Source organism: Orycteropus afer, unplaced genomic scaffold (assembly GCF_000298275.1).
Source record: "Orycteropus afer afer isolate SDZICR_OR568_19922 unplaced genomic scaffold, OryAfe1.0 scaffold00575, whole genome shotgun sequence".
Lineage (NCBI taxonomy): Eukaryota > Metazoa > Chordata > Mammalia > Tubulidentata > Orycteropodidae > Orycteropus > Orycteropus afer.
In genome coordinates this window covers 420,264-440,755 of record NW_006922162.1, presented here as the reverse complement: position 1 = coordinate 440,755, position 20,492 = coordinate 420,264, and the positions used below count along the sequence as shown (strand labels likewise).

The following is a 20,492-nucleotide window of genomic DNA, read 5'->3' as shown; positions in this document are numbered from 1 at the left end:
CTGCCTTCCGAGGAGTGGCTGGTGGGTTTGAACCGCCAGTCGTCTGGTTAGCAGGCAAGTGTTTTAGCCACTATGCTACCAGATCGCAAGACAAATCTTCGGACCCTGGACGCCTGCCCGCGGGGCTTAGGCGTAGTGCAGAAATCGGAGCTCTTCCCTCTGATTGGACGGGACGGGACCGAGGAGGGAAGGCAAAGAAAAGAAGAGGCAGAGATTGGTTAATCCTGGGAAGAGAGCGGGGCTTTGGCAAGGGCATGGGTGTGGCAGTCTCCTTTTGCTCACCATGTTAGCCCCGCCCCCTTCGGGGTTTCAGGCATTCGCCAGGGTGGCGGAACAGTAAGAGCGAGCGTTTTACCGCCGCCCAGTCTTCCCAGTAATCAGTGACGCGCCACCGCACGAGACTAGCCACTGGCCAACCAAGTAGAGGAGGAGGAGGCCTGAAGGGTGACTCCCTGTCCTGAAGCGCCAGATGCTCGGTGTCTCCTCCTTCAGACTCCCACAAGTCTGCGTCCTTGTTCTGCTTGCCCCTTCCTACCCTGTCCCAGCTCCACAGTCCGGGAGGCGGGGTTCGGCGAGCCCGCCGAGTGGGAGCCGCGCGGTGTCTGAGGAGTCAGCCGGTGATCGGTGAGGGGCCGACCTCGGCCAGCTACCGGCGGCGGGAGAGGGAAGGGAACGTGAGGACGGGGGTGGCGTGGGGCACCGACTTCCAACTGTTGCCTGTCTTCCTCTCCGCCTCGGGCTGTTCGTGTCTGCCGCTGTTTGGAGCGCCGCCCTGGCAACAAGTCATGCGGAGGCGTGAAGGAGGGATCGATTGGCCGAAGTACGCCCCGCGGGGCCTCCCTGCAGCCTCCTCCCCCCCGCCCCGTGCCCTCGGCCTGTCCTCCATATTTGCGGTCCTCTAACTCCCCTCCCCCCAGTGACCTTCCGGGCCAGTAACTTCAAGACGCGGTCATCCAGGAGGCTGGCGCCACGCGAGACTAGGCTGAATTAAAGGGGCAGCAAAAGGCTCAGCCATGGCACCGTGCTTTGTCGGCGTTAGACAGTCCTGCACTCTCTGCCAAATTGTTCATGCTCTGCCTCGCCCTTGGGGTGGGCTTGTGTCAAGGAAGTAGGAAGAGGCTTGTCCAAGAAGAGTCAGCCCAACAGTTCGTGATGCGCGCTCACTGAGACGCGCTGGGATTGGCTGCGCTGCAGAGGGAAGGGAGGGTAACCTGCACAGGTGTGGCGTACCGCATTCCTCGGATAGTTCTGCTCTACTACGCTGGCTTTGTACCTGCTTCCGAGTATTAAAACGGGCAACAGACCTTCCCACCTCACTGTTGGAGGTCACAGTGTGCAGTGGTGGAGGTGTGGAAGGCCACGCTGCTCTAACCGTGTGAAGAAGGATTCTTTCAGGGTTCTGTGGAAGGTCTGAAAAGGGTTCGCACAACTTTTGGGACGTTTGGGAATGGGTGTAGGAGCCCCGCCCCTTATTCAGGATTCATTTTCAGAGCGACTGTTATGAAGAGAGTATATCAGCAACCGCACTTCTCAAATATTATGGCCTTCCCACCTTTCATAGAAATCATTGTAATAGCTTCCCTATCGTTGTAATAAGTTCCTTTTACCGAGTTTTACAAGACAGGAGAGTCAGATACCCTAAATCCTTTGTCCAGGATCATACAAGACCTGTGGTTCCTCTACACAGGTTGCGGTCCTGATTTGGTAAAGCAAAGCAAAGTATTTTCAGTCCTTGTATAAAAACCAAAACCAAAAAGGGAGTTCTGGTGGTGTAGTATTGAAAAAAAAAAACAACAACCTCACTGCTGTCAAGTCGGATCCTACTCATAGTGACCCCTTCTTGGGTTTCCAAGGCGGTATCACTAGGGAAGTAGATTGCCCAAACTTCCTTCCAAGGAGTGGCTGGTGGGTTTGAACCACCAGCCTTCTCGTTAGCAGGCAAATGCCTTAGGCCCTATACCACCAGAGCTCCCAATCTGTATGTTGTTGTTGTTATGTGCCATCAAGTCAGGCACTATGCTACCAGAGCTCCCCAGTCTTTGTATAGCAATGGCTAAAGTGCCCTGGTGGTGTAGTGGTTAAGGCATTTATATATCTGCTAACCATAAGGTTAGTGGTTGGAACCCACCACCAGCTCTGTGGTAGAAAGATGGAGCAGTCTGCTTCCATAAAGATTGACAGCCTTGGAAATCCCTATGGGGCAGTTCTCTCTTACAGGGTCACTATGAGTCAGAATGGACTGATGGCAGTGAGTGATAGTAGTAGCTAGGGCTATGCAGAATAATTACCTCTCCTCTAGGAACCTAACGTTAGGTAGACTTGAGTTCCAGATTAATACATCATTTTTTAAAAAGTATTGAGTGCTTTATGTGCCTCCCTTCCCTTTGCAGTGCAGCCAATCCCAGCGCACCTCACTGAGCCTGCCTCAGGAATTGTTGAGCTAACTTTCCCTGAGAGGGTATAAAATCCGTATATATAGTCCTCCCTCCATCCCATTTCTGGGAAGCTTCTAATCACTGTGGGCTTCAGTTTTGTCCATGCATCAAAGGGACATAGAGGATAAACTATCCTACTTTTGTTGTTGTTGTTATGTGCTATGGAGTCAGACTCTACTCATAGTGACCCCTCCTTGGGTTTTGAGGGAGTATCACTATGGTAGTAGATTGCCCAACCTTCCTTCCAAGGAGTGGCTGAAACTATCCTACTAGGTGTGTTACTTCTCTGCCTATATACATACCTCTCCACAGATTTCATAGGAAAATCCTTGTGAAGCCAGACTTCAGAAAGAATGTATTTGGATCATGATCAGACTTGGAACTTGGGGTTGGAGGGAGCTGTCATTCCTGTTTCCACCAGCTCCTTAAACATGTCAGACTGAATCTGGAGTACTTGACCTTATCTCATGGAGGAAAAGGAAGCCATTCTGGTGCTCTGGATTCCACAGGTGTCCCCATCCTTACTTCTAGAAAAGGAGCTGAAACCTTTGCACAGTGGGTGGGGATCGCTGTTTCCTATTACATTCACAATTAATTTAGAATAAAGCTGGAGATGGGGTGTGGGTATGGCATACTCAGGGAGGCTTTCCTGAGGAAGCAGACATTTGAGCAGAATCCTGAGTGAAGAGGGAAAAGGTCTTTGTGGGTAGAAGGCACTGTTACTGGAAAGGCCTCAAGCAGGCAGTGGCAGTCAAGTGAATTTTCCTCCCCAACCTCTGCCCATAAGGGGAGTGGATAATTTGCATCTATCAAGGTCTCTGTTTCAGTTGTCATCTAGGATTATCAACAACAACTTACTGCCATGGAATCAGATCCGACTCATAGTGACCTCTCCCTGGGTTTCTGAGGTGATAACACTGTAGATCACCCAACCTTCTTTCCAAGGAGTGGTGGGTGGGTATGAACTGCCAGCCTTCTGGTTAGCAGTCAAATGCCTTGGGTACTACGCCACTAGGATTATCAGAGTCCTAGAGAAAACAATGACTCTTAGCATCCTTTTTGGGCTGAGGTGAGGAGCAAAAATACTGGGAAAGACCATTAGATTCACAGACGAATCACTTCTAGATTCACCTACCATCATGTGCCCCCTTCCCCCAGCTCTCTCTCCAGTTTTCCAGGCCAGGGTCAAAAAGGATTAATGCTGAGCCCCAGGTACCTGAGCAGTGGTGATCACTGCAGCTGGTCTCTGACCCCATTATCTATACTCTGGCCTCCTGGGGCTTTCCACTGAGCCATAGCAGACAAGGTTTGTCCCTGCTGCTGTGGGTCAGACTGAGCCCACTGTGGGAAAGGGTGGGGAGCTGTCATCAAGCCTGTCCTCTTCCTTTCCTGTCCATGGAGGAAGCCGAGGAGGACTTGGGATTGGTCTGCAGCGATTGTGTTGAGTAGCTTTGGACAACTTAAGTAGCTGTGAAACTTAAGATGTGCTGATACTAGCAACAACTGGAATGTTTCTGCTCTTGAGTATCAGTGGGAGAAGGGGTGGAACTAATTGGAATCTCAAGTCCCAACCAGATCTCCCAGAGAAATACAGTTCTACTTAGTGTACTTGGAGCAGATCTGGGAATAGCCTTCCACCCTGGGTGTAGAGGCTCTGAGAATCAAGTGATATTTCAACCTCTTCCCAGGCAGAGCCCTCCAGGGACTATGAGGTGGGCCAGCCTCCCTTTGTTCTGGGCTCCAGGATTTGGAAGGGCCATTCGGGTCCGACTTGACGGCACATAACAACAACAACAACAACATCTATTGAATAAGAAACAAAAATACACTGATACATGAAACTCAGAACTTCATCTTGAATCTTTTGTGAATGTTAAATATTTTCCATTAGATTATCTTTTTAGTATATATTTTATTAGCTGTATATATAATATTTATAGGTATTTAATGCTTGGAAGGTACTAAAATATTTTAAAGTATTAGGACCTTTCACCAATTCACAGATAATTACACCTTTTCCTCATTTTCGGTCTTCCTTATCCTTATTTATTTTTTCATAATAAATTTGACCGTATAATAGCTTCAAAAGTCACAGTAAAATGGAGGTTAGACATTTTTTTTGAGGGGGGGCATAGTGATACTTCATTTTATTTTTCTTTCAGGTTTCTTCCCTGGGCACAGACCTCTCCCAGAGCAAGCTCCAGCATGGCGTGAGGTACAGAAGAGACTTAAATGGTGTACCCTGGCACTCAAGGATCTGCGCCCTAGATCAAGGTCTCTATTACTCCACATCCATAATAGGGAGAACCAGCTACTCCTCAGAAGGAAGGTTGGGCAGTCCTACTTCTGTAGTGATACTGCCTCGGAAACTGAAGGAGGGGTCGCTATGAGTCGGGGCTGACTTGATGGCACATAACACCAACAACATTACTCCACATCCATAATAGGGAGAAATGGTATCATTGTTTATATGCCATATATGTGTGCAATTTTGTTTGTGTACTTGTTTCACTTTTCAGCAGTGGCCTAGGAGAGAGGGAGGCTCCCAGAAATAGCCTGAGTGGTGCCATGGTTTCTGGAGGACCTCCCCCCACTCCCAAGTAGAGCACTCACTGGGGCCTTGCTCTCTTTGACATCTGGGATCAGCCACAGAGTCTCCAGGATTTTTATTCACATTAAAGCAAACATTTCTCTTAACTGTAGCTGTGGTGCAAAAGTAGAATGATCGCACATTCAGCTAGAATCAGCACTGCAAGTGTCCAGGCTGACAGTTCTCTTTGGAGGAACCATGGGACTTCTCAGGTCTGCAGAAGGGCTTGTCTCTGCTTTCGGATTTTGGTTAGAACCCATCTTCCTTGATGTCTGGGATTTAAACTACTCCAGATAAATGGAAAGGAAGGAGATAGGGGGAGGGAAGTAGTTTCTTAGATGAAGGTGAGTGATTTGATTCATGATACAATTCTTGATTGCTAGGTTTTGTTTTTTGTTTCTGTTTTTTAAATATTAGGAGATGTCTATTAAACAACCTGTTTCTGGAAACTTTCCCTCTCCTTTCTTCTGCCTTTGTTCCCTCTGCTCAGTTTGAATTTACATTTTCCTTCTTACTTCACCCCTGCAGGGCACAGCAAATCCTGCTTCAGAGGCATGAGAGGAGAATATCCTGTGGCTGCCCCTCCTGCCCAGGGCAGAGGGGAGCAGAAGCTCCAGAACTCACCCCTGCAGGTTTATGATTTTCAAGAAATTTTCAGTTGACCCTATTTGCATCCAAAAGACAAGACTGCCATGTATGGGGTGTTTTAACCAAAGCTCTGTGTGTTCATGATGGATTTCCATCTGCTTAATGAGAAAATGACTGCTGACCATTTTATGTTTTGGTTTTTTCCCTGATCTGTTGGACAATGCAGGGCTATACTGAACTAGCAACTATACCTAATCTCCATTGTCCCATTGTATTGGGCTGGGACAGATCTGTGAGGTCCTGAGGGTAACAACAGGATAAGAAGGGCCACATTTGTGTTCTCACTCGAGAGCACGGGCAGATAAATATTTGAGATGAACAAGATAGAGTAGAATTGATCCCCATAAAGGAACTTCTTTACTATCCTGTCCTTGGAGCTCTTGAGCTGGGGCAAACAACCTGGATGCCCTGAGAATGAAAAGGGCATGCCCCTTTCTTTTCTCCTAAAAATTGAAAAGCATTAATAATCCATACTCCCTTCTTACCTATTTCCCTGGCTTTCTCCTGAGTTGCTTTTTCAAGGCTGGGCCAAGGAATTTTGGGTCTGTGTACTAGTGTGGGGATGATTATCAGGTACTATCTAAAGCCAAAGAGCAATTTTTTGGTGTTTATCGGATATTCTCGCTTGCCTAGGGGCCAGCCCCTTTAAGTTGACCTTCCAGTAATGTCAGGGTCTGAGCTTTTTGCCCAGGCTGCTCAGCCTCTGTGTGTATCCTTTCACACAGCTAGCGAAGGCCTGGCTGAGCTCATTTTGGTGGCTTGGGAATCCTGGGTCTTATAGGTAGGTGTTGGTGTGGTCTAGACCCAGGGGCTTTCTTGTAGCCCCATTTCTCCTTGGTGGTTTCCTAATACATCCCTGGGTCAGAATACTACCTCAAAGGACAGACTACTGGCTGGATAATCCTCCCAGCAGAACTGGTACTAGACTGTTCTTTAGGAAAGCCACAGTGTGTTCCTCTTGCGTAGGATGGCACAAGGATTCCCCTCTCCATATTTCTGATACCATCTCTGGCTTTGCCTCTTGGAGAAAGGACCTGGAAGATGGTCTAGCTGAAATGCCCTCCCAAGTGCAAGCTGTTGCTGACGGCTGCCTGCCTCTGAAATAGCCACAGTGCTGTTAGTGGGAGGAACCCAGGAGTTCACAGACTGGTTTTTGAGGCCTCCCCTTCTTCCCTCTACAACTATTCCCTTTCCAGGCCGCCAGAAAATGAAATAAACTGGCACCCCGAGAAGATGAATCTCGAAGCTTGAGCTGCAAACTTCCCTGCCAACCCAGTCGTCACCCTGCACCCTGCAGGCACCAGAGCCTCACCATGTTCACGGCATCAGGGGCAGCAGCAGGGAGGCCTTACACATGCATTGAGTGCGGCAAGAGCTTCTGTTACAGCTCTGTGTTGATGAGGCATGAGCGCGCCCATGGCGGTGACAGTAGCTTTCGCTGCCTCGAGTGCGGTGAGCGCTGTGCGCGGGCTGCAGACCTGCGTGCTCACAGGCGCGCTCACGCCGGGGAGACGCTGTATATCTGCAGCGAGTGCGGCCAAAGCTTCCGCCAAAGCGGTGGTCTGGACCTGCACCAAGGAACGCACCGGCGGCGTAACCGCACCTGCCCCTGCCGTGCCTGTGGCCGCCGCTTTCCACACCTCGCAGCACTTCTCTTGCACCGGCGCCGCTGGCATCCTCCTGAACGCCCTCGCCGCTGTCCTCTGTGCACCCGCACTTTCCGCCAGAGTGCCTTGCGCTTCCACGAGGCGCGGGCACACCCACTGGGGTCAAGTGCCACGCCTGCTGAGCGCCCGCACCACTGTGCACAGTGTCCGCGGGCCTTCCGTAGTGGTGCAGGACTGCGGAGCCACACGCGCATCCACACAGCCCGGAATCTCAGCAACCCCGCTAGCCAACAGCTGCATGCTCAGGACGGTCACCTCTGTGGTGTGTGTGGCAAGAGCTTCAGCAAGAGTTCTACGCTTACGCGACACCTGCAAACACACTCTGGCGAGAAGCCCTTCAAGTGCCCGGAGTGCGGCAAGGGCTTCTTGGAGAGTGCCACACTGGTGCGCCACCAACGCACGCACACCGGCGAGAAGCCATACTCGTGCACCGACTGCGGGCGCTGTTTTAGTGAGAGTTCCACGCTGCTGCGCCACAGGCGCAGCCACCAGGGTGAGCGGCCTCACGCGTGCGTCACATGCGGCAAGGGCTTCGGGCAGCGCTCTGACTTGGTGGTGCATCAGCGCATACACACGGGTGAGAGGCCCTTCCCATGTCCTGACTGTGGCCGCCGCTTCAGTGACCGTTCAGATCTCACCAAGCACCGGCGTACGCACACCGGCGAGAAGCCCTACCACTGTGAGCAGTGTGGCAAGCGCTTCACGTGTGTGTCCAACCTTAACGTGCACCGGCGCAACCATACCGGCCACAAGCCGCACAAGTGCCCCGAGTGCGGCAAGGCCTTCAGTGTTGGCTCTAAGCTGTCGCTACATCGCAAGACACACCTGGGTGAGCGACCAGCAGTGTGTGCTGAGTGCGGCAAGTGCTTCAGCCACAGCCGCTCACTGTCACAGCACCAGCGGGCACACACGCGCGCTCGTAATGCTGCTGCCAAGGCCGCCTTGAACTTAAGCTCTGCGGGCTCTGCCATCGTTTTTACAGGGGAGACTGGACAGTAAAAGCTGGGGTTCCTTGTGTCCCACTCGGGAGACCTGCTAAGAGGCTTCACTCCAGGTGGAGCTGGATAAGCACCTACAACTACCACTAGGGACTAGGGCTGAACTAGATTATCAAGGTTTGGGAAAAGATGGGATGGCCTGCTGCTTTTCCTCCCATTTCAGTTGCTCTTCACCTGGCCTGTCAGCTCTTTTCTGTTCTCAGTCTTCATCACCTTGCTTCTCTCCCTCTGGAGTGTAGGTACAGAGAATCAGGGGAAACTTCCCAGACCTCAAGCATGCAAGAGGGCCTAGGATTGGTGTGGCCCATCACTCCTCTGCTCTCTGGTGTTTCTTTCCCGTTTTCCCACCCTGTGCTCTTCTCTTGCCCCATCTCCTTATTCCAGCCTATATTTCTGCAGCCTCTCCTTATCTGGTTCTTTGGCTGCTGTCCATCCAGCTAATGAGCACAGATAAGGCTCCAGGATCAAATTTTGCTCTGTGGTCTTCTTGACTCTTGGTTCCATATGAGTTTTAGTCTCTGCTTCTTTCTCCCTCAGTTTTCTGAGACAGGTGGTAGTGTATCAAGGTAGGAATTTTGGAGGCAGAGGGATCATTTCAGTGAAGGACATCTTACCAGAAGCACCAAGCCTCGCCTAGCAGAGTTGGCCCACCAGTTGAAGAAGGGCAGGAGCCCTTTAGCATGGTCATGTACCTGGCCCCTAGGCAGGTCTCATGGTATCTAAATAAAAATGCTTCTCAGGACTGTGTTTTCCTGCCAGGTGGGGGAAGACTGACATTGGCCCTGGGCCCTAGGCCAAAACCAAGTATCTACAAACCTGGGCACTGCCAACTGGAGCATCAGAATATTATGTCCAAATTAAGCTTGAAGCCAAGGGTCTCTGTTCATGATGAAAGATGTTCCACAAAGGGGAGAGGGCAAGGTGTAATATCTCATGGAATTGGCTGGCAACTTTTTGCTTATAGCTAGTGAAATAAACAGCTGTTTGTTTTGGTTCCTGATGCCAAGAGCCTCCTTTGTGAAACCTGAAGCTGATGGCCTTTGCATACTTTGAAGTGGTCTAAGAGCCAGCTCCTTTGGCAGTTCCAAGGTCTCTTTTCCCAGCATAGCTCAGTGATCTCTTTGCACATAGGACCTCTCATCTCTGCACTGGAAGGCAAGCCTCTTCAAGGTTGACGTATTTGTTTTTCTCTGTTAGTGGCAACCACTAATGTGGCCCAGAATCATACCCGTCTTCCTCCTCCATCTTGGAGAGACCTAAAGCTCACTAGACTTACAATCTGCCCTATTTCAGTGCAAAACTAGGGCTGAAACAGTCTTCAGGACTGTTAAGTGCCAAACAGTCCCTAAAGCAACTTGGGACCTTCAGAGTGAGTGGAGGGAGAGTGGGCAAGGGACCTGCAGGGAGAGAACCAGGGCTGTGTACCTATACTCCAGCATATTCTACAAAGCCTGATTTCAGAGGAATTAGGATTCCTGTGTTTCAGGTGCCAAAACACTCACTCTGTCCACACATGCCATGTAAAATACTATTTATTCTGTCCTTTAGGTAGAATAAAGTAGTCCAGCTCCCCTACTTCTTCATGAGTACTTCACCCTGAACTCCTAGCCCTAGTTCCTGGAGACCCAGGGATCTGGTGCTTCTCTGAACCACTCTCTTTGCTCCTTTCTAGTTCCTAGGGTCTGGTTCCCCAAAGTCTAGGAGGAAGAGGTCATTTCTGAGGGAGTAGGACTGGAACCTGAGGAGACGGAGAGGAACGAGCCCCTAGCAGCATGGCCCCTGGGGCCTCAGTGGACCCCAGGGCCCCTGAGACAGAAATGCTGGGATAGGGCTCCAAGGGGCCAGGTGACTCCTGTGGGCCCAGGAGTGGGGCTGGGTGGCTTTTGCTGCGGTGGGCTGCAACACTGTCTGGCTTTTCAAAGCGCTTGCCACAGAACTCACAGGGGAAGAGCAAGGCAGCTGCTGTCTCAGCATGCTTGCGCCGGTGCCAATTCAGAGAGGCCTTCTGGCGGCAGGTGAACCCACAGATCTCACACCTGGAAAAAGGGGCAAGGAGGGGAAAATAGGGGCCTTAGCCATTTTGACTTTTCCAGCAGTTCCTCCTGCTTCCCCAGGACCTGGGTCCCCTGTCTGTGTCCATGCCAGCTCCCTCCCCACATTGGTCCTTTGGCCTCCAGGCCCTCATCCCAGCTCATACTGCAGGGGTTTCTCTCCAGTGTGGATCCGTCGGTGGATGACAAGGTTGCTGCTGGTGCGGAATGACCGAGCGCAGAATTCACAGATGTAGTCCCGGGTGTCTGTGGGCACATGGGGGAAACTTCAGTATATATCCCTAGGATTCAGCCCCACCCCAGCCCACCCACCTACCATGCCCACAGGAATATACCAGTATTGGGGGTCAGGAGATCTGAGTTCTAATTCATTGGCCTTGAGCAAATCTCTGAACCTTCTTTACTTAAATGGTCATGACAACCAAGTGACATGTAAACAGAAAGTGACACAGCCTAAAAGACTTTGTTGCCATTGTTACCTAATCCCTGCCCAACCCATTGGACACCCATCAGAGGTGTACCACCTTGCATCTAGGTCCCTAAGCTGGATCTTTGTCAAAGGAGATATAAGGGAAAAAAAGCTGGATCCTTATGTGTGGGTAGAAGACACCAGGAGGAAGTCTAGAGACAGGAATTAGGATTAAGTCTAAGCCCCAAAGCCACTCCCTGGGACCTAGGCTCTTCTCCTCATTCAGGCCTGCATATTTCTTCTTTCCCTATCTCCTACCCCTTCCTAGCCCTGACAGTGCCCTGTGGAACTCCCTGTCTGTCATCAGCCAAATCCCCTCTCCTCTACCTTGTCCCTGAATGTGCCCTTATCTGCTACCTCTAACTGCCCATTACCCAAGGTCACTACTGCTCCTTCAGGTCTCATGTGTGCTTGATATGTGGTTCTACACCCTACAAATCTCAGGACCTGTGGTACATGTCTTCTTGCTTCTCATAGCCCCTCAGACCTCCCTGTAGATCCTCATATCTGATGGGGGCCATCAGATCACACATGGACCCCCACACCCCCACTACAGCCTTCTACCTTCATCTTGATCACTCCACACAACTCTGGCTTCAGGCCCTCTCCTCTGCCAATACTCCTGCTGTAGGTTTGTTTTCATACACCCAGCACTCTACTCCTCTGTTCCTTGACTACTAATGACTTTGTGCCCCATCTTACCTCAGCCACTCCCAGGACACAGGTGTGAAGCATCCCAGTTCCTGCCAGGTCTCTTCCTTTGTCCCACTATGATAACCCCATGACTGCCAGGCTGCCAAGCCAATGGCCCCACCACCTCCATACTATCTTTCAACACCCTCTTGCCCTCCCTACCCCTCTCACCCAGCTCCATTCCATGGCCCATCTTAGTAGCCATTCTTTCATTTACACTACCAGTTCACCTGATCTATTATACCTACCAGGTTAAACTCCAATTCAAGATAAACATAACACTTGGTCTGCTCTAGGCCTATACATGTGCATCGAGGGGGGTTAGAAGCACACCCCACAACTCTGCCACTGGCCTCTCCTTTATCCACAACCACAAGCGTACATTATACATTTCTCTGGCCAATTCACACTCCCACATTCTGGAGCCTAGAAGGTCATTTCACATCACCTCTCTCCACAACCCTACAACACCCCCAGCCCACTATTCTCACTCAGTTGTTGATTTCATTCTTTAAGTCACCAAGAAAAGAAATCACAAGAGAACTCCCATATCCTCCCACCATCAAATCCACCAGACAACCTGCATCTGTACCCACACACATGAACACCCACTTATTCCCCTGAGGCCATAGTCCACTGTGCTTTGTAACCCAGCGCTTTTTGCCAACTCAAGGAGACTGTTCCACACTCCACCCTACTGTCAGCAAGCCTTTCCCCTATGGGATCATTCCCATCTCTGTGCTCCTAGATCAGAGTTCACCAGCTATGACCCCGTTTCTCTGTCTTCACAGCAAAACTGAAGAGTTATCCATACTTTTTGTCTGCACTTCTTCAACTTCACACTGTCTGGAACCCACTCCATTCCAGCTTTCATCTTATCAGTGCCATCTTGTCAAGGTCAAGGATGGCTGCTACGCTGCCCCATCCAGTGGGCTATTTCCATCCTCTTCTTACTCAGTCCTATAGCACTGACACAGCTCACCCTTCCCTCCTTCTTGGAACACTTTATCGTATTCCTTGGAGACCGCTCTCCTCACCTTCCTCAATGTCTCTCTGTGGCTGCCCCTCCTCTCCTCCTGTCCACTAACAGCAGGTGTGCTGCACTCATATCTCTTCTCTATTTGGTCTCACTCCCTAAGCATACCCAGTTCCACAGTTTCAAATACTAACCATATGCTCAGGACACACATTAATATTTTTTGCCTGACATCTTTCTGGAACCCCAGATTCACAGACTCAACTACCTACCTGATATCTCTCCTTGGATAGCTAACCAGTGTGTGCCAAATCAAAGTTCCTTCTCCCCAGGCCTACTTCTCCCCTCATTTTCAGTCAATCACATCATCTGCCCAGTAGCTCAGACCAGTATCCTCGAGACAACCTCAAATGCTCCTTCCTTTTAAACCAGTAGCCAATCCATCTGGTCTGGCAGCAACCAACTCTTCTAGTCACACCTTTATACTCCAGTCAGCCTCCGGCCACTTCTTACCAACTGGACTGCTAAGTTGAATCCAGGCTCATCTTGCACAGGGCTTATTTCTACAGTCACTTCTCTGCCCTTGGCTGTCTATTCACCACACATCTGCCAGTATTCCTTTTTTTCTTTTCTTTTCCTTTCAGTGACTCTTTTAAAAGTCGGTCACATCCCTCCCAAGACCTGCTGATGGCACCCATCTCAGAGTAGAAGCCAAGCCAACCTAACAGTGGTCTCTGAGATGCCCATCACCTATCTGACCTCAATCTTTTCTTTCTAACCTCAGTGGCCTCCTCCCCATTCATCAAATACACCATGCAGATCCCACTGCAGGGTCTTCCCACCTGTACTTCCTGTAGATATATATAGGTCTTAGGTCCTCACTTCATTCAAGTCTTTTGTTCAAAGGGACTTCCCTTTCTACAAGAGCACATTCTACTCCCTTATCCTGCTTTTATGTTTCTCCACAGCACTTTATCAATGGTATGGAAATCTCATGAAGGTTGTTATGTGTCGTCCAGTAGAACCCGACTCATAGTGAGCCCTCCTTGGGTTTCCGAGGCTGTATCACTACAGAAGTAGATTGCCCAACCTTCCTTCTGAGGAGTGGCTAGTGGGTTTGAACCGCCAGTCTTCTGATTAGCAGTCAAGCACTATGCTATCACAGCTCATGAAGGTTAGGGACTGTTAACTGCTATATTCCCAGCACCAGCACCTAGAACAGAGTCTCAAGAAGATGTTCAACATATAATGAATGAAGGATGAATGAATGCACAAGATGTCTAGGAACCCACAAAGAAGGAGCTGAAGGTGGCAAATTTCACCACTCACCACTATGCAATTTCACATGCTCCTTCAGGTGTTTCTTAAAGTTGAAAGACTTCCCACAGGCTGGCTCTGGGCAGGAGAAGGACTTCTGGTGGATGTGCTGGTACTTCTTGTGGTGCTAGAGAAGGAAAGCAGGTGGCAGGGAAGAAGAGAACAAAGGATAGCCGCAATCCCTGGGGCTGCAATTCAGAGCTTACCAGGCAGATGGGCTCTGCTGCCTGTCCCTATCCTACAACATCTGCACCCCAGCAGTTCTCCATGTCATGGCCAGAAGTTCACGTTACCCTGGCCCAGTCCTCATCTCTACCATGAGCACCTTGATCTCATTTTCCCTTGTCTGTACTCTGCTCTCCAGTTCCATTATCTCAACTCCTTGCCATACCCTCACTTTGCAATGTCTAGTTTCCTATGCAAAATACTGCTCCCATGACACTTCTGGTTTAACTAGCCATGAATTTTCTCTGTGACAAGGTAGGAAAGGAGAATACTGCAGATTATTGCTCGCATGATTATTCTCTTCAATATCAGTTCTAATGTATAAAAATATTTTCCACTCTGTTTTTCATTAATAGCTCACTATGAGTACACTATAATTTTCTCCTAAATCTGCTTTGAAAACACACACACACACACACACACATACACTCAACCTAGAACACTTTTAAGGCTTCTTCAACTGTAATTCCCCAATATGGAAAGTATTTATCTTTTTACTTGATCTAATTTCTCATGCTACTTCACTAAATAGCATGGGCTTTCCTCTTTTTCTGTAACACCATTTTTTTCATAGTTAAATCACCAGAGGCTGCTTCAGTTCCCTCCATAACAGGCTCAAGAAATGTTTGACCTTCCACAGCTGAATGCTCTTCTCAGCTTTGAGCTTTACTGACACTCAAGAATACACAGGGATATCCACCCCCCTTTTCCATTCACTTCCTCTCTATATCATCTTTACCAAAGCTTTTCCCCCATCTTGTCCATCTATGGGAGCTCTGATGGCATAGTGCCTAAGGCATTTGATGGCTAACCAGAAGGCTGGTGGTTCAAACCCACCAGCTACTCCTCAGAAGGAAGATTGGGCAATCTACTTCCACAGAGATATCGCCTCAGAAACCCAAGGAGGGGTAGCTATGAATCGGATATGATTCAACGGCAATGAATTTGGTTTGGTTTGGTTTTGTCACCTATGCCTCGCCATCCCTCCCTCTGGTCTGGTACCTTCTTCCCTCAATCTTAGACATGACCTGTAGAGGGCTTTGGCTGATTGTAGGGCTGGCCCTTCATCCTTCTGTGGCTCATACCTCTCATGCAATGAGGTTTGGGACGGGATCATTTCCCAGTTCTTCCCACTCTAGGGCTACCTACCTGGAAAGTATGGTGAAGCCTCCAGAGTGTGGACTCTGAAGCCAGGCTCCCAGGCTCAGAATCCCTGCACTACCACATACTACCTGAGGAACCAGGGGCAAATTTCTTCACTTAGCTATGCACTTTATGCAAAGTGTATTTATAAAGAAACCTGGTTTCTTACATGTCCTTCCAGTTATTTTATGCATTAACAATTGCATACAAGTATGTATTTATTTATAAATACATATAAATAATTTCTTTTTCTTCACCTAGAAAGCAGGAATAGGAACAACACCTACTCCATCGGGAGGTCCTTGGGTGGCACAAATGGTTTGTGCTCGACTACTAACCTAAAGGTTGGTGGTTTGAATCCACCCAGCAGCACTGCAGAAGAAAGACCTGGTGATATGCTTCCGTAAAAGATTGTTGTTGTTATGTGCCATTGAGTCGGCCCCAACTCATAGCGACCCCTCCTTGGGTTTTCGAGGCAGTATCACTACAGAAGTAGGATTGCCCAACCTTCCTTCCGAGGAGTGGCTGGTGGGTTTGAACCGCCAGCCGTCTGGTTAGCAGGCAAGTGACTTAGCCACTATGCTACCAGAGCAAGATTAGAGCCATGAAAACCCTGTGAAGCAGTTTTAGTCTATAATACATGGGGTCACGATGAATAGGAATCAATTCCATGGCAATGGGATACTCCATAGGGATGCTGTGAGGCTCAAATGACTTGATGCATGTTAAGGCCTTAGAATAGTCACTAGTGCACCATAAGAGCTTGATAATTACCGCTGCCATATCTCTGTAATTCTCTGAGGTTCCATGTCATAAGCAGTAGTGGTAAGTGGCTTTGAGCAGTTGAGGCTTGGATTTTCTGCCTCATCTATCAGTTATCTGGTTTAATGAAACAACTGCTTGATTATTAACTTCTTTCTGGCTCCAAATCCCTCCACACCATAGAGTCCCTCTCCTTAGTATCTCTTTCAGCCCCTATCCTCTCTTTCTCACACCCAGTGGAATCACAAAACCCAACCTGTGCCCCTCACATTCAAATACTGCCGGTTAGAGAAGATCTTTCCACAGCCAGGGAAGTCACAAGGCAGAAGTTCTCTTTTGGCAGCTTTCCTGGGGAAAGAAAATGGGTAAGAATAGGAGTCTTGCCCACTCTTCTCTGCCTTTTTCCTCTTGTCCCTCTCCTCAGAACCCCCTTCCCCCAAGTCCTACCTGATTCTCTTGGGGCCAATCTGTGCAGTGTCTTCATCACAGGCTGGGGTTGGGGCAGACTGGGCTTGACTTCCAGGGCTACTGGCAGCAAAGAGGGGATCAGAGGGGCTCAAGGAAGGGTCACATTCCAGAACTTTTCTGCCCTCTGTCTCAGCTATCAGGTTACCTGGCTGGGAGCTCAGTATCCTGGGCTGCCTGAGGGGTCTCACTAAGCTCTGGCTGTGTTCTGATTTCTGCAGTCAAAGGAAGTCCAGAACCCAAACAGGATACTGAAGAGGATGGTGTAGCCAGAGGAGTGGAGAGATCTGAGGGGGCAGGTGGTTTCTCCTCCTCTTTAAAGGAAGGGGTGAGAGAGGCAGGAGGTGGTTTGGGGGAGCTGGGAATATCTGGCTCACTGCTGAAAAGAGAAGAAAGAGTAAGAGGGCATTATCTACCCAAGCTCTCAAACCAGGCCCAGTCTCTTCCCCATCCTGGCTTCTAAATCTCAGAACAACCCCAGCCCCACCCCTGGCTTTCTGTTCATACCTACTTTTAGTCCTCAGTCTTCCCCAGAGCCTGATTTCACCCTATTCTACCTCAATTCAAAGCCTCTAGTCCTTTTTACTTTTCCCAAAGCCCAACTTTCTCCCTCCTCCCCAAAAAAGTCCATCATGTCTGCAAAGCTCTGGATTCCTGAGCCTGCCACCTCCTTCCTCCTCCTGTTCTCTTCACTATCCCTCCTCAGCCCCCACTTGCTCATCTGGGGAGGAACTGTAGGTCCATGGGCTCGCATCACTGAGCATCTCCTCTTCATCCTCCTCTTCCTCTTCTTCCACCCTATCTTCCTCTCTTGGGGGCAGGGAAGTCTCTGATGGTTGTCCTACACCACTGCAGGCAAAGGAAAGCAAAGCTGAGGTCCTGCTCCCTCACCTCCATTGTCCACCCAGGTCTATCCTGCCCCCCACCTCTGAACCTCACCTGGGCAACCTGGATTCCTGAGTCTTCTCACCATCCTCAGATTCTAAACCTGTTGGCATAGGCAGGGTCAAAGGGGAAGGAACTCTGGGCTCAAGGAATGAGGACAGGTGGAGTTCTAAGGTCTGTTAGGAAGGAGGAGGAAGGGACAGAGGGTACTAGAATGGAAGCAGGAATTTCACCTTACAATATGATATATTCATATGGTTTTTTAAAAAATAAGAGTATAAAAAGGTACACAGTGAAAAGTCTCAATTCCAGACCCAAAAATCAGAGAAGGAACTGACTGCAGACCTAACTGTCTCTGTGAACTACTGCCTGTTTTGCCATACCATTACTGAATATTTTGATCAGGGACTCAACAAATGGATCTTGATCAAAAGGGGGAAACACATATAACAGAATTTCAAATTTCTATAGAATCCAAACTTAGTAGACCCATTGAGACTAAAGGAACATCCCATTCTATTGCCCTGAGACAATCTTTAAACCTTGAACCATAACTATTTTCTGAAATCTTTAGCCCAAACAACAGCTTAGCTCCATTAGTTAAAAACATGCTTGTCTTGATCATTGCTCTTCTTTAAAGAATTATCTATATAAGATCAAATTGTCAACAACACTCTAAAGTCTAGATGAGAAATTTAGGGAGCAATGAGTCTATGTTGATGGTGATAAAATAATCTGGGTGGAGATAGCAAGAATGATGACACAATGTGAAGAACATAACCAATGTCACGGAATTGAACATGGAGAAATTGCTGAATGGGTGTGTGTTTTGATGTGTGGTATATATTTTCACCAAAAAAACAAAACAAAACAAAAAAAACACTGTCCCCTAGTTCTTCCAACAGGCAACCTGGTTTCTTACATGTCCTTCCAGTTATTTTATGCATTAACAATTGCATACAAATATGTATTTCTTTTTACTCTCTTTTTATTTTCCACAAATAGTAGTATATCATACATCCTATTCTGAATTTTGTTTTTCACACCTACTAATATATTTTGGATATACTCTTTGTCAGCACAGTTTTTTCATTAAGAAAGGATCATTTTTAGACAATGGATATATGCCATAGAAGATGGAAGATCTTTTTCTTTCTTTTCCTTTCCAACTCTTATCTCTCCCAGCCTACCTGCAGGCTTCTGTCCACTCTTGGTCTCTGAGCACCAGCTTCTCCGGGCAGACCGTCGAAGGGGGATTGGCTTGGGTGCCTCTGGAGGTGTGGAGCCCAAAGAGGGGTCCCAGGAGAAGGTATGGCCTGCCGAACACTCCCACACAAGTCCCCCATCACGGCCCCCAGGCTCTCGAAGCCCAGGCACCAGGCTACACTCTTGGCTGTGAGCATGACACAGGAGTACAAGGTACTGCAGACCCTTGGGAGGTGAAGGCTCAGGGCCTGGAGGGATGAGGGAGGCAGTCAGGCTTAGCTGGGAGGCCTCCTCCATTAACCCTGGACACCCTTCACACCCAGACACCCTCTGCACCCATACGGTCTTCTTACTCTTCCCATCCCTCCAACCCCAAGCTACCCAAGTCCCTTCCTCCTCTAATTTGCCATTCTTGAGAGCTCAGGACCACAAGCGTCCTAAGGCATTGCTCCCTTCCCCACATGATGTCCATCACACTATCCTGGGCTCCCCAACTCCCCACCTTCCCAAATTCACTCACTGCTTCCCCTTCCACTCAGGCTCCTAAGCTCCTACTCACCCCCCACACACACACACACATCTTGAGCACTTCTGTCCTCCCTCTACCAGCATCCCCCAGCCATCCTCTGCCTACCTGCACAGAGTATACAGCTTGAAGAAATGTACCTGCCAGGGGGAGAGAAGACAGGTGAAGTGGCAGCTCACTTGGCTAAATGCCCTCGATGGGCACTCACTTTTACTTCAGGGGCCAGTTGTGAAAAAACCCTATTTGCTGGAGACCACAAGACAAGATACAGGAACATGGGAAAGCTTTATCACACAGGCAGTCCAGGTGAAGTGAGAAATCTTCAGGCCTGAAGAAGCAGCAGGAGCTTAACTTGGCCCTGCGGAGGGCGCCTGGGAGCTTCTGCCTGGTGCCCTCCCATGGAGCCCCCTCCTTCCCTCAGCCCCTAACCGGTCCAACAGGAACTTGGCGAGCTGCGAGTGCAGGGAGAAACCCAGTCGCTCCTTCAGGAGGCACCACTGCTCCATGTGGCCGCCCAGGCGTATACGACACTTGCTGCGGCGGGCATCCAGTTGCCGCCGCTTCTCCCGCCGCCTCCGGCTTGCGTCCGCCGGGGAAGAAGCCATATTGCAGGGCCTGGAGGGTAAAAGAGATGCACCATCGGGCCCAACCTGATCTGGGGGCAGGCGGAGACCTGAGGTCCACTCCGCCTCTGTGGGCCTCAGTTTCCTCATCAATCAAATGGGAAAGGCTGAAATATTTAAATAGTATTAGCTGCAACTGGGCTCAAAGCACCCCTCCTTCTATTATACGGTGTGTAAATTCAGCGCTATGGGGTGGGTGTCTTGGAGTGGGAGGTGGCGGCAAGGTCAAAGTTAGAACAAAGGCCTGAGCCCTTGGACCCACTGAATTGTAGAAACAGGAGCTACGGGGAAGGGGATTGCGATTTTCATGAGAGGGCATTGGGATATTTCAACCAATGGGTTGCAGACATTTCTTCTTCAGGCGGGTATCCGCATTTACTGGTTTATGGGGGCTTGAGGAGCGGGCCGAGGGGGAGGGGGCAGACTCGTGTCCTGGCGTGCACAGGCGCTTTTCCAGAGTTGTGTCGACTGGAGCTATGAGGGCGGGAGTCTGAGGGTGCGCCCCACTCGCTCTCTAGCCACTCCACTTAACGCTCATAATGCGTGGGCTAAGGCCAAACCCCAAAGGCAAGTTCCAGGTGGCCAAGAGTCCCCGCCGCTGCCACCCCCACTCCGACCTTACCTGCTGGCCCCACCCCGCCCTCACCCCGACTATGGCTGCGCCCCTGGCGGCCTCGCGCACAGGCCTGGAGAGCGACTGGAAAACTGGGGGCCCACCTCGCGCGCGCGGCCGCCGTTTCTCTTTTAAGAGGAAACCGTCCTCAGCGTTTAGGTAGCTCCAGCCCGGAAATGCGGCCGGAGCCGGGGTTGGAG

The 20,492-nt window shown here is 49.7% G+C and overlaps 2 protein-coding genes across 2 annotated transcripts; one reads left to right on the top strand and one right to left on the bottom strand.

Moving 5' to 3' along the window:
* Nucleotides 1-6,986: 6,986 nt before the first annotated feature.
* Nucleotides 6,987-8,339, top strand: ZNF672 (zinc finger protein 672). The gene has a single exon (XM_007956151.1). It carries the CDS (start codon nt 6,987-6,989, stop codon nt 8,337-8,339), a length of 1,353 nt encoding a protein of 450 aa, XP_007954342.1.
* A 1,710-nt stretch (nt 8,340-10,049) lies between these two features.
* ZNF692 (zinc finger protein 692) lies at nt 10,050-19,661 on the bottom strand. The gene is made up of 11 exons (XM_007956149.1): nt 19,486-19,661; nt 19,165-19,196; nt 18,515-18,778; nt 17,379-17,427; nt 17,157-17,288; nt 16,588-16,818; nt 16,422-16,499; nt 16,244-16,322; nt 13,857-13,971; nt 10,536-10,635; nt 10,050-10,374 (listed from the first exon to the last, which is right to left on the bottom strand). The coding sequence occupies exons 1-11, from the start codon at nt 19,659-19,661 to the stop codon at nt 10,050-10,052; spliced, it is 1,581 nt and encodes a 526-aa protein (XP_007954340.1).
* Nucleotides 19,662-20,492: the final 831 nt, after the last annotated feature.

Excerpts from the sequence above, each read along its gene's own strand:
- ZNF692 (XM_007956149.1), bottom strand. The coding sequence starts at position 19,661 with ATGGCTTCTTCCCCGGCGGACGCAAGCCGGAGGCGGCGGGAGAAGCGG. Across the intron at positions 19,197-19,485 it reads GCCAAGTTCCTGTTGGACCG|GTACATTTCTTCAAGCTGTA; the intron begins GTTAGGGGCTGA and ends TCCCCCTGGCAG. Across the intron at positions 10,375-10,535 it reads ACTGGAGAGAAACCCCTGCA|GTGTGAGATCTGTGGGTTCA; the intron begins GTATGAGCTGGG and ends CCCTTTTTCCAG.
- ZNF672 (XM_007956151.1), top strand. The coding sequence starts at position 6,987 with ATGTTCACGGCATCAGGGGCAGCAGCAGGGAGGCCTTACACATGCATT.